We start from the raw sequence: 11,636 nt of genomic DNA, 5'->3' as shown, positions 1-11,636 counted from the left end.
ATTGCATGTCCCACTATCTTTGCACTGATATGATGATCTGTTTTTATGTACAGATATCATCCCTATTTTGATATAAAGAGAATATCACATACATTATCAAGATAAACTTTGTCATGACCTTTGTTATTTGTCGTTACACGTGTACTACATTTCAAAATTTCCATAACTTGATTGTAGATTTCATGTGATACCGATTCTTTAAACTTGATTGTCACAGTAACAAAATCAATCAGAAGCTTGGCCTCTGTTGTGTCTTCTTGGGTGAAACAGGTGGTTAGATCTGCTGATTCTGTGTAAGAAGATTGAGTATAAGCCATCTGGTACTTCTTGAGAACAGATATGATGTCTCCCGAGTGAAGCAGGTGGTTTCTCTTTGGTAGTTCACCTGTTTTTGGATTCTGCTCTTCCAGAGCTAGATGCGGGAATGTCTTCGCAAGTTTTCGGGGGAAGTATTCTATAAAAGAAAAGTAACGAAAGATGTTGTTCATATGTGTTTCAGAAGGACATTTTATTTTTGAACAGGTCATGTATATATGCAATAAAACTATTATCTTGCATGTACATACTTGCTCAAATAGCATTTATATGCAAATTTTATTCAAACTTGTATGCAGTTATTTTTAAATATCAAAATTCATCTGCATGGTATCGATTTTTAGTACCAGTAATAATGTGCCCCTGCCCAGTGTAACTCTCAGCCTGAACTTCATTTTAGTATCATTTTGGTAGGCATAAAGTGCTTTAAAACTGGAAAAGTCGTAAGTCAATCCAAGTTTCATGAAAATTGATCATTGTTAGCTTTTTGTTAGCAAAAAAGTACCCTTTTTGTTAATATTATCCAATAAAAATAAATTTGCAAATGAGCTACAGTCTACCTATGCCAATGAAAATTGGTCATTGCATTGTAGTAAAGAAAACATTTGAAAACTATTTGTTAAAGTTACAAACAAGCTAAATAGAGGGACATATTTAATGAGCTGCTAGTCACAGCTGAAAAGGGGTCATGTCAAATTTTCCCTGAAAAGGGGTCTGTTAAGGGGTGGGGTATGAACGTTTGAACAGTATTTTTTGTGAGCTTTTGTGGGACATGAAAGCACATCAGACATCTAATTGCAGTCCGAATACAAAGAATGTCCTGATATCAAATAATTTTGATTTTTTGAAATGCACGATATAATACACATTTTATGGCTAATAATTAAAAATTGATATTTTTGATATCTAACAGTCCTCGAAGTAAACTTTATAAATTTAATGATTTGTACTTGAAGTGTATATAGCTGGAGTGAAAAGCTGATGATCAATTGAAAATTTTGACCTTTCCTATTGCAGATATGGATTTTCAAACACCAAAAAAATTAGGTCTTTTTGGGAAAAAAATGTATATCTTCAATATGAAAGCTCAAAATTTTCAACTGAGTGTCAGATTTTTCTCCCAGCTACATACACTTTAAGTACAAATCATTAGATTTCAAACGTTGACTTCGAGGCCTATTAAATATAAAAAATTTAAAAATATCAAATTTTAATAATTTGTCATAAAATTTGTATATATATCGCAAATTTAAAAAAAAAAAAAAAAATCAAAATTATTTGATATCAGAAGGACATTCTTTGTATTCAGAATTTAATTCCATAGGTCTGATGTGCTCTCATGCCCCACAAAAAAATACTGTCGAAACGTTCACACCAGAGCCCTTAAACATAACTTCTATGTGAACAAGAATGCCTCCTCGAAATTTATTACCTGATGTAAAAAGTACCATGAATATCATCCCGCCGGGCTCCAATAACTCGTATAACTTTCTGACTGCTTCCTCAACTTCACCGGCATAATATATGGCATGGACAATGGTGATGAAATGGTACTTCTGCCCTGCTTCCATAGATGTCACAAACTCTTGAAAGGTTTGGTTGTGCCACTCATATTCAATACCGGTAAAATCACTGCAGTTCTGGTGCACCCTTTCTTGGTATTCCGAGATCCTTTCTGTGCTTGGATCAATAACAGTTGCAGATATTTGGGGGAATTTGGTTTTGATTTTCTTCAGCTGCAAACTTTCTTGATAACCTGTGAATATGGTATGGGAATGAGTACTTATTAGGCATATATATGAGACACATGGTAAGTCAGAACTCTGGGGGGAGGGAGGGGGCTAGTAGTATTCCTCATTCAAACCAATTCATTAATGCACAACCTCAGAGGTACCTGCATGACTTTTACAGGCCTATTTTGAAACAGTCATGGTTGAATATGCAGGTACTTCTTTTGAGAATCCTAAACAAGGTATAGCAGTCGCTGATAGGATATGCAACTTATAGAACACGGATAACCACTATTTAAGAGAATAAAATATTTGCAATTTGCGATTCTAACTTAAATCGAGACCCCTACAAACAGAAGGGTTTTTTTTGTTTGGACACGCTGTATAATATTCAATTATTTATTCATTAATTTTGCTTACTTGTGTACCTACTACCTACCCAGCAATTTACTTACACTCATCAAATGTAGACAAACAAAGTTCAGGGGGTACTACACCCCCTGATAAATTTTGTGACTAATTTTGCATTTTTACACAATGGTATATGTGACGTGTCATGTCAAAAGGAGACGCTTTTGGGCAGGATCGTAAATGGAGAAATAGCCAAAAATCTGCCTGGGGTGATTTTTTCACAGTTTGGGTTTGTTGCGAATTTGTGATGCTATTGATGTTAAAAATATTGTCTGATAGTTTCAGACCGGAATATAACTGGCATCTTGTATTTTTCGAGACATTTTTCAAGGTAATTCCTATTCTCAACATTGTCAACAATATTTTCAAAGGTCGATATCTCAATTTCCAATTTTATAATACCATAACTTACGAACTCAATATCTTCGCTTAGGAATGTCCTATTGCATTGGGGAAAACGGCGTTGTGGAGCAAAATATTTCTTTATTGAAGATAATTAAAAATCTCAAAATTGATAACCTGCCCAAAAGTGTCTCCTTTTGACATGACACGTCACATATTATAGGGGCAAGGAATCCAATTACTTCACTGAAATTTCAGTGATTCAAGACAAGTGTTTCATTATATATGTATCATAAATAACGTACCGCTTGTCTTGAGTCACTGACATTCCAGTGAAGTAACTGGATTCCTTGCCCATGTAATATACATAATTGTTGTTACTAGTGTGTTATTATTTTTTGAGAAAAATGCAAAAATAGTCACAAATTTATCAAGGGGTGTAGTACCACCTTGTGGAATACTAAGATAGAAAGCTATAAACAGTTCACTACAAAGAACATAAACAATCTTGAGGTTATTAAATGGTTTTGAAAGGGGGAGCTCGTAGCTATAGACCTACCTTCACTGCTGCCCACACCAAGCACACGTATTGGCTGATCATCAAGTTTATCACCAAACTTTTCAGATAAAACCTTTACTACATTTGATTCAAATTCTTCCTCTGTCCACTTCTCAAGAGCTTCCTGGCGGTTCGTATGTTGTAAGTACGTTTTGAATGACAACCAAAAATGATCTAGGTCGCTGTGTATATGTTGAGAGTTTGGGAAAATTGCTGAAGTCATACTGCAATGTAAAGAGAACTCCTCGCAATTAATAATACTTATTTTTGGTGAGTACTTTGGAGCTCTCTTTGGTCATAAGTTGAACATGTGAAGTATAGTCAAATCATGTAATCTACTCTATGAATCAATGTGTATGTGTATAAGGTGAATTGTTTATAGCCCAGGGGAGTCACTCAAACATAAATGTGTATACCATCGAAGCAGAAATTTGCAGGGTAGTGATTTCACCAAACATATGGTTTAGGGTAGAGTCCGAAGTTTACCGTTTTCTAAAATCTATTTTCAGTGTTGTAATCCGTGTTGTAAAATTGGTAAATCCGTGTAATGAATAAAGCTTAAAATGTATAAACAATGATATTAATGTCAGAACAAAGTGTTCAATATCGCGATCAATATGCTCTGATTGGAACATTCTCACGACAATAGGCCGACTATTACGATGTTTGGAGGGATATAGGGGGTTCATGCCTTGGCAATATAACTTTATTTCAGCATTATTAAACAGTATTTTTATCACAAAAATTAACATACACAACTCATGATTGTTTTTAACATTTATTTCTCTTATCTTTTAACAATTTTTGTCACATCATACAAAAATGTCATTTTCCGTGTTGTACCTCCGATTCCGTGATTTTCTTCTGTTTTCCGTAAAACGGAAAACTTCGGACTCTAGTTTAGGGTCCCCAATTCAGACTCATTTCCTATGGTTCAATTACTAGGGTAAGCATTTCACCAATAGGAATAGAGCTATATTAAACTCTTATTTCTGATTGGACATTCTACCTGAATTTCACACACAGACCAACAAAATTGTTTATCAAAACATTGGTCAGTGTCAGCACTTTTACAGAAAGGGGGCAAGTAAACTTTTAAGGGGGGGGGGGACTTTGACGAAAATGGTCAAAAATGGGCTTAAAAGTGGGGAAAAGACTTCTCACAGCTTCCCCCGTTACCCCCTTGGCTATGCCACTTGTAAGTCTTCTATATACTTGCCAATGGTAACACATAATAGTATACAAGAGGCTCCCCGGGATAATGTAAGCAACTGTCACATGTTGAGTTCCTAGTTCATCGAACTATTCCCTTATTGACCTGTAAGTACCAATAAACAGTACTGATCAAAGGTTCAATTCACAGATGCATGGAACATATGCACCTCAGTACATGCACTTTGTGTCAAGAGCCTGTATCTGATCCGGTATCTGATAACAGTTTTTTTACTTCACCCGGAATTATTGGGTGGCTGAAGGGCTTTCAAGCCCTACACCAAAATTATTGGTGCTATTCCCTTCAGTTCCTAGGCCTATGCTCTTCATATACATATTAGTAGAAGTAGGATGAGTTCATACTCCAACTGTTTGGTAACATATTAGCTAGCTGACACATTTGAATTGTTTGACATAGTTTTGTATTTGTGTTACAAACCAATACTGACGATTTGCCAAAAAAATATTACTAGGCTGTTTGAGTTTTTGAAAAATGATACAATGAAAAAAATCTAGTAAAATGTATTTTTTCTGCATCAAAACTATGGTAACATAAAAAGTGGGTAATGGTGAATCGAACGGACGAGGACACAAAACACATCAAGGATCAATAAATGATACAAGAGGATACCTTGAATATGAACAGCTGTAAAGAAAAAGAGCAAGGTACACCAACTTGACGTGGGGAAACAAGTAAAATACAGACTAGGCGGTACGCAGAGGGGGGACAAAAACAGCACATTAATGTAGGCATTAGAAGAAGGTAAAGTTCCATACTGTAGTTACTGTCCGTTTTCCTCTACACAATACACACTGCTCTCACCATTGACGCGCGACCTTTACAAATAGTGTATGTTAGAAGTATATGCATTTACCTAGTTAACATCACTGTGTGAAAAATAACCGGCCAATATTTAAAGTATTCTCTAGCAAATATATTTCTCTAACATGATTTAAAATTACAGCTAGTAATAGATAAAAATCACTGTGCACATACACATATACGATAAATCCAACAACCTGACTCTTATGTGGGCTCTGGAATTGGCAATTTTTGGCCATCATACTTTGTCTGTTTTGTGCCTACATTGGTTGTTTGATTCATCGTATATGTGTATGTGCTGTTTGGATCAGTTCACTGAGAATGGTCCTTACATTTCTTTTGATATTACAAATACATCAGCTACAGTCTCAAAGTAATATTTGTCATCACTTTCACTACTTTTTATGACACGTGCATTACGTTTGATAAAGTCCATGACATTAAAGATTTCCTCAGAAGCTAGTTCCTTAAAATTCATTGTTAAAGTTAAAGCATCCAGCAGAAGTTTGGCCTCAGTTGATTCCTTTTGGGTGAAAAAAAAGTGGTTATATCTGATGATTCTGTGTAAGAAGATTGAGAATATGCCATATGGTACTTGCTGAGAACAGATTTGACATCTCTAGAGGTAGTGACTTGATTTGTCTTTGTCGATAGCAATTCAGGAGTCGTTGGTGCTTTGTGTAAGTCTGGGAAAGTTAAGGAAAGTTTTCCAATACCGGAGTCATCTGAAAGACAAAATGAAAATAAAGAAATATATTGCTCTCAGTCTTGTTATTTGAAGAAAGATGGTCTTGAGTGGAGTACTGTCCAACTCTCCAATATGGAGTCAAACGACCAGGATATGTTATCAGCGCTGTGGTTTCTTGCTAGTCTTGGTTGCTAGGATGCTTGATTACTGCTGCTTTGAAGCTTTCTGCTTTTGGTACGTTGATTAGGTGTGGTAGAAGAGAGTTCCAGTCTCGGATTGTGTTTGGTACAAATGAGTTTTGGGATTTGTTTGAATTGTTTCAGAGGGATGATTAACTCAACATCTTACTAATATGGGATGCTTGTGTTGCACCTTTCCTATGAGATATTTGAAAAAAAGTTGTTTCCAGTAGGCACATTTTTAGTTGTTGAGTGTAATTTGAGTGTGTTTGTTTAATTACTAAGGCAGGCAGGTTAAAATATTGTATTTGACAGATATTGCACTTTTCAGGCTGAAATATTGTATTTAGCAGGCTAAAAATATTATATTTGTCAGGCTAAAATATTGTATTGTATTTAGAAGTTTAAAATATTGTATTGGCAGATAATGTATTTGACAGGCTAAAATATTGTATTGGCAGATATTGTATTTGGCAGGCTAAAATATTGTATTTGCAGATATTGTATTTGGCAGGCTAAAATATTGTATTTGCAGATATTGTATTTGGCAGGCTAAAATATTGTATTTGGCAGGCTACAATTTTGTATTGGCAGATATTGTACTTGGCAGGCTACAATTTTGTATTGGCAAAGTTTGCATTTGGCAGGCTAAACTATTGCATTTGGCAGGCTGAAATATTGTATTTGGCAAGCTAAAATATTGTATTTGGCGGGCTAAAATATTGTATTTGGCAGGCTAAAATATTGTATTTGGCAGGCTAAAATATTGTATTTGGCAGGCTAAACTATTGCATTTGGCAGGCTGAAATATTGTATTTGATTGTATTTGGCAGGCTAAACTATTGCATTTGGCAGGCTAAAATACTGTATTTGGCAGGCTAAAGTATTGCATTTGGCAGGCTAAATTATTGTATTTGGCAGGCTAAAATATTGTATTTGGCAGGCTAAAGTATTGCATTTGGTAGGCTAAAATATTGTATTTGGCAAGCTAAAATATTGTATTTGGCAGGCTAAATATTGTATTTGACATGCTAATTTGGCAGGCTAAAGTATTGTATTGGAAGGCTAAATATTGTAGTTGACAGGCTAAAATATTGTATTTTGTTGTATTTGGCAGCTGCTAACATATTGCATTCGGCAGGCTAAATTATTGCATTCGGCAGGCTAAAATATTGTACTTGGCAGGCTAACATTGTATTTGGCAGGCTAAATATTATATTTGGCAAAATACATTGTATTGGGCAGGCTAAAATTCTGTGCTTGGCAGGCTCATTTGGCAGGCTAAAATATTGTATTGGCAGGTATTGTATTTGGCAGGTTAAATATTATATTTGATTGTATTTGGCAGGCTAAATACTGTATCTGGCAGGCTCAAATTTTGTATTTGGCCGGCTAAAATATTGTATTTGGCAGGCTAAAATATTGTATTGAGCAGGATACATTTTTGTATTGGGCAGGCTAAAATAGCAAGCTAATTTGGCAGGCTAATTTGGCAGGTTAAAATTTTGTATTGGCAGGTATTGTATTTGGCAGGTTAAATATTGTATTTGGCAGGCTAAAATACTGTATTTGGCAGGCTAATTTGGCAGGCTAAATATTGTATTGGCAGGTATTGTATTTGATTGTATTTGGCAGGCTAAACTATTGCATTTGGCAGGCTAAAATACTGTATTTTGCAGGCTAAAATATTGTATTTGGCAGGCTAAATATTGTATTTGGCAGGACACATTTTTGTATTGGGCAGGCTAAAATAGCAAGCTAATTTGGCAGGCTAATTTGGCAGGATAATATTGTATTGGCAGGTATTGTATTTGGCAGGCTAAACTATTGCATTTGGCAGGCTAAAATACTGTATTTAGCAGGCTAATTTGGCAGGCTAAAATTTTGTATTTGGCAGGTTAAAATAATGTATTTGGCAGGCTAAAATATTTTATTTGGCAGGCTAAATATTGTATTTGGCAGGATACATTTTTTGTATTGGGCAGGTTAAAATATTGTAGGCCTATTTGGCAAGCTTATTTGGTGGGCTAATTTGACAAGCTAAAATATTGTATTGACAGATATTATATTTGGCAGGTTAAATATTGTATTTGTATTGTATTTGTATTTGGCAGGCTAAAATTTTGTATTTGGCAGGCTAATTTGGCATGCATAAATTTTGTATTTGGCAGACTAAAATATTGCATTTGGCAGGCTAAAATATTGCATTTGGCAGGCTAAAATATTGTATTTGGCAGGCTAAAATATAGTATTTGGCAGGCTAAAATTTTGTTTTTGGCAGGCTAAAATATTGTATTTGGCAGGCTGAAATTTTGCTTTTTGGCAGGCTAAAATTTTGTATTTGGCAAGATAAATTTTTGTATTGGGCAGGCTAAAATACAAGCATGCAGTGGAATAAAAGTAAATCAAACTCTTTTCAGAGTGAGTTTTACACAATATTGTTGTTTCTTTAGGAGTGCTTTTCAGATGGTAACATTAGAGACCCAGCAAACACAAAACATTTTACAGAAAACATTTCAATATCAGGTTCTATTTTGCAAAATGTTTGCCAACAATATTTTGCAATAACATTTTGACAACATTTTGAGATGTTGTAGCATTTTTTCACATTAAATTTATTTTAAAATTGTTTACATTTCCTTTATATAACATTTAAATGTTATTGAAATGTTTTGACCAAAACCAAAACATGTCATAACATTAAAAAAACATTTTTGTGTTTAACGGGGATTAGGCATAATATTGCATAGACCCTTATTTACCTGTTGCAAGCACCATGAATATTATCCCACCAGGTTCCAATAACTCAAACAAGTTTCTTACAGCTTGTTCTACATCACCCAAAAAATACATGGCATGGATGATGGTGATGAAATGGTATTTCTTCTGTGCTCCTGTGTATTGCATAATATACTCTTGGAAGGTTTGGTTGTGCCACTCATATTCAATGCCGGTGAAATCACTACAGTTCTGGTTTACCGTTTCTTGATATATCGAGATCCTTTCTGTGCTTGGTTCAATGACAGTTGTAGATATTTTAGGAAACTTTGGTTTCAATTTTCTCAACTGTAGAATTTCTTGATATCCTGTAAGGGGACAAACATAGGATTTGGAGTGTTAGGGACTGTGCAATAATTATGAGCCCGGGGGTAAAATTTCCGAACGGCTCATCAAAAATTGTTTGCCCCCAAAAATTCTTTGCCCCCCCCCCCTTGCTCATGCCAAATTTTGGGATCCCAATTTGCATACCTTAAATGGTCTAGATACATGTTGCGAGTGCAGCGAGCAGGAAAAAATTGCATATTTATGCGTTTCCGTACTGTTTTCCTAAGCCTTTATGGAGCATTTATTTTAAAGGCGCCCCATGAATGTATGCCAAATATTGCTTGCCCCCCCTCTTTTGGCTCGCCAAAAATTTCTTGCCCCCCAATTTTACCCTCCCCTGGGCTCATAACTATTGCACAGCCCCTTATATGTTACCATCCATTAGCAGACCATCACATTTCCAACCTAAACACATTCTCCTAGCTTGATGTGAAAATACCAACCATAATCACTGACTTTCCTTGAAATCTTCTTAAACTGGTGACCATTTGCATTTGGGTATTTTTACCAGTAGGGACTGTCCACCAATTTTGAATTTTACAATAGAAGCTACAAAGTAATTTAAAACTTAAAGGAGTATTTCGTGATCCTAGCATCCTCTATTTATGTCATTTTTCATTAGATATCCACGAAAAAACCTATTCCCAAAATTTCAGTTGATTCCGATTTTGCGTTCATGAGTAATGCATGATTATGTGTATTACACTGCTCCATAGACAATGCGTTGTAATTTCGTTCTGGTGCACCAGAACGAAATTCAAATTTCACGATATCTTTGCTAAACGAATTAATCTGCAAGAAATATTTTGTACATAAACATTATGTAGCCAGAGGTTTCCAGTGATATAAAAATCTCAACATTTTTTGAGAAAAGTGGGGGGATGAGGCTGTGGATCACGAAATGCCCTTTTAAATGACAGATTATTACTATGTATTAGAACTGAGCCATTGCAGCTAAACAAAAGGGCAGGATGAGAGGAAATGCCCAAATATGAGATTTCTTGAGTCTTAAAACACAAGATGTATTTTTTCACTTCAAAATGATGAAGCATTATATACTTTCGGAAAATTTCCTCCTGCTGCCATCAGCGAGAGAGCCACAGCATACTCACTGGTACTAATAAAGGCTCACACTTACGTAAAATCAATAAGCCTTAACTTGAGGGCGCCCTAGATTAATGTTTTCTTAAACAGCCGCTATGGCAATTGGGAAGTCCATTTTTACATAGTATTTCCTTTGCAGAGTGCATTTATTGTAGTTTGTGTTTTGTTTAAAAATGTGATGAATTGAAAATAATTGTGATCGCACAAAAAATATATTGTAGATCCACAAGACCAGGAGCTGAACCTACCTTCACTACTGCCCAGACCAAGCACATGCAATGGCTGATCATCAAGTTTATCGCCAAACTTTTCAGATAAAACCTTCACTACATTTGAGTCAAATTCTTCCTCTGTCCATTTTTCAAGAGCTTCATGGTGGTCTGTGTGTTGATAATATGTCTTGATAACTTTCTGATAGTGGTCCTGGTCGCAGTGTACTCCTTGCAACTGTTTTCTCTGTTGGGGAATAGGTGTAGCCATGTTGCAAGAATGTTGTTATTGCACGCAGCACTAAAAAGAAACCAGAGATCAAAAGACATCAATTATATAAATTTAGTTTACGCTGTACAGAGCATCTTAAAGTAGTATTGTAACATTTCTATAAAAAATAAATTTGTATTTCTTTTCCACAAAATGTTGGTTTTCACTGTCAGTCGGCCCTTTTAATGTGTTATGACCATCCCATATGCCATAGTTGGCAGTGTTACGAACATCACGTATGCATTCAACTAATCTTTTGATCGCATGAATAAAATGATGGGACCAGTTGTTTTATTATAAATCTCAGATTTTCTCATAAGCAGCACCTGTAAAGCCTTGATTTTTGTAGGGTATGCTAGTTACAATTGTGTAATAATCAGAATTGTGAAAAACATGAGGCCATCAAAAAGAGGGGCAAGCTGCAGGGCAAAGGAGGAGGGGTCAAGCAATCTTTGGCGGGTCAAAAGGAGGGCAATAGTTTTTGGCAAGTCAAAAAGGAGGCAACAGATTTTTGGCTCACTAATATGCAAATGTCCTTAGGTTTGCAAATTGGATGGGGTCCAAGAAATTTGGGGGGGGGTCGGAAGGCAGAAGGGGGCAACAAATATATAACCTTAACAATAGGATGTAATAATTGCTTTTATTAAACATATTGCCCTGGAAGTGTTATGTTATGGCAAGAAGGAAG

At 35.5% G+C, this 11,636-nt stretch overlaps 2 protein-coding genes across 2 annotated transcripts; both read right to left on the bottom strand.

Moving 5' to 3' along the window:
* LOC140167699 (histamine N-methyltransferase B-like) lies at window positions 1-3,580 on the bottom strand. Its single transcript, XM_072190996.1, has 3 exons — window positions 3,358-3,580; window positions 1,748-2,071; window positions 1-454 (listed from the first exon to the last, which is right to left on the bottom strand). Exons 1-3 carry the CDS (start codon window positions 3,578-3,580, stop codon window positions 63-65), a joined length of 939 nt encoding a protein of 312 aa, XP_072047097.1. The 3' UTR covers window positions 1-62.
* A 1,382-nt stretch (window positions 3,581-4,962) lies between these two features.
* LOC140167299 (carnosine N-methyltransferase 2-like) lies at window positions 4,963-10,974 on the bottom strand. The gene is made up of 3 exons (XM_072190630.1): window positions 10,717-10,974; window positions 9,022-9,345; window positions 4,963-6,117 (listed from the first exon to the last, which is right to left on the bottom strand). The coding sequence occupies exons 1-3, from the start codon at window positions 10,946-10,948 to the stop codon at window positions 5,879-5,881; spliced, it is 795 nt and encodes a 264-aa protein (XP_072046731.1). The 5' UTR covers window positions 10,949-10,974; the 3' UTR covers window positions 4,963-5,878.
* Between the last annotated feature and the right edge of the window lie 662 nt (window positions 10,975-11,636).

Source organism: Amphiura filiformis, chromosome 13 (assembly GCF_039555335.1).
Source record: "Amphiura filiformis chromosome 13, Afil_fr2py, whole genome shotgun sequence".
NCBI classification, from domain to species: Eukaryota; Metazoa; Echinodermata; class Ophiuroidea; order Amphilepidida; family Amphiuridae; genus Amphiura; species Amphiura filiformis.
The sequence above is the reverse complement of the archived record's forward strand: the minus strand, read 5'-3'. Positions and strand labels throughout refer to the sequence as shown.

Coding starts and splice junctions, on each gene's coding strand:
- LOC140167699 (XM_072190996.1), bottom strand. CDS start 3,580: ATGACTTCAGCAATTTTCCCAAACTCTCAACATATACACAGCGACCTA. Junction 2,072..3,357: donor TGGTGTGGGCAGCAGTGAAG/GTAGGTCTATAG, acceptor CCATATTCACAG/GTTATCAAGAAAGTTTGCAG. Junction 455..1,747: donor CATGGTACTTTTTACATCAG/GTAATAAATTTC, acceptor TTTCTTTTATAG/AATACTTCCCCCGAAAACTT.
- LOC140167299 (XM_072190630.1), bottom strand. CDS start 10,948: ATGGCTACACCTATTCCCCAACAGAGAAAACAGTTGCAAGGAGTACAC. Junction 9,346..10,716: donor TGGTCTGGGCAGTAGTGAAG/GTAGGTTCAGCT, acceptor GTCCCCTTACAG/GATATCAAGAAATTCTACAG. Junction 6,118..9,021: donor ATTCATGGTGCTTGCAACAG/GTAAATAAGGGT, acceptor TTTGTCTTTCAG/ATGACTCCGGTATTGGAAAA.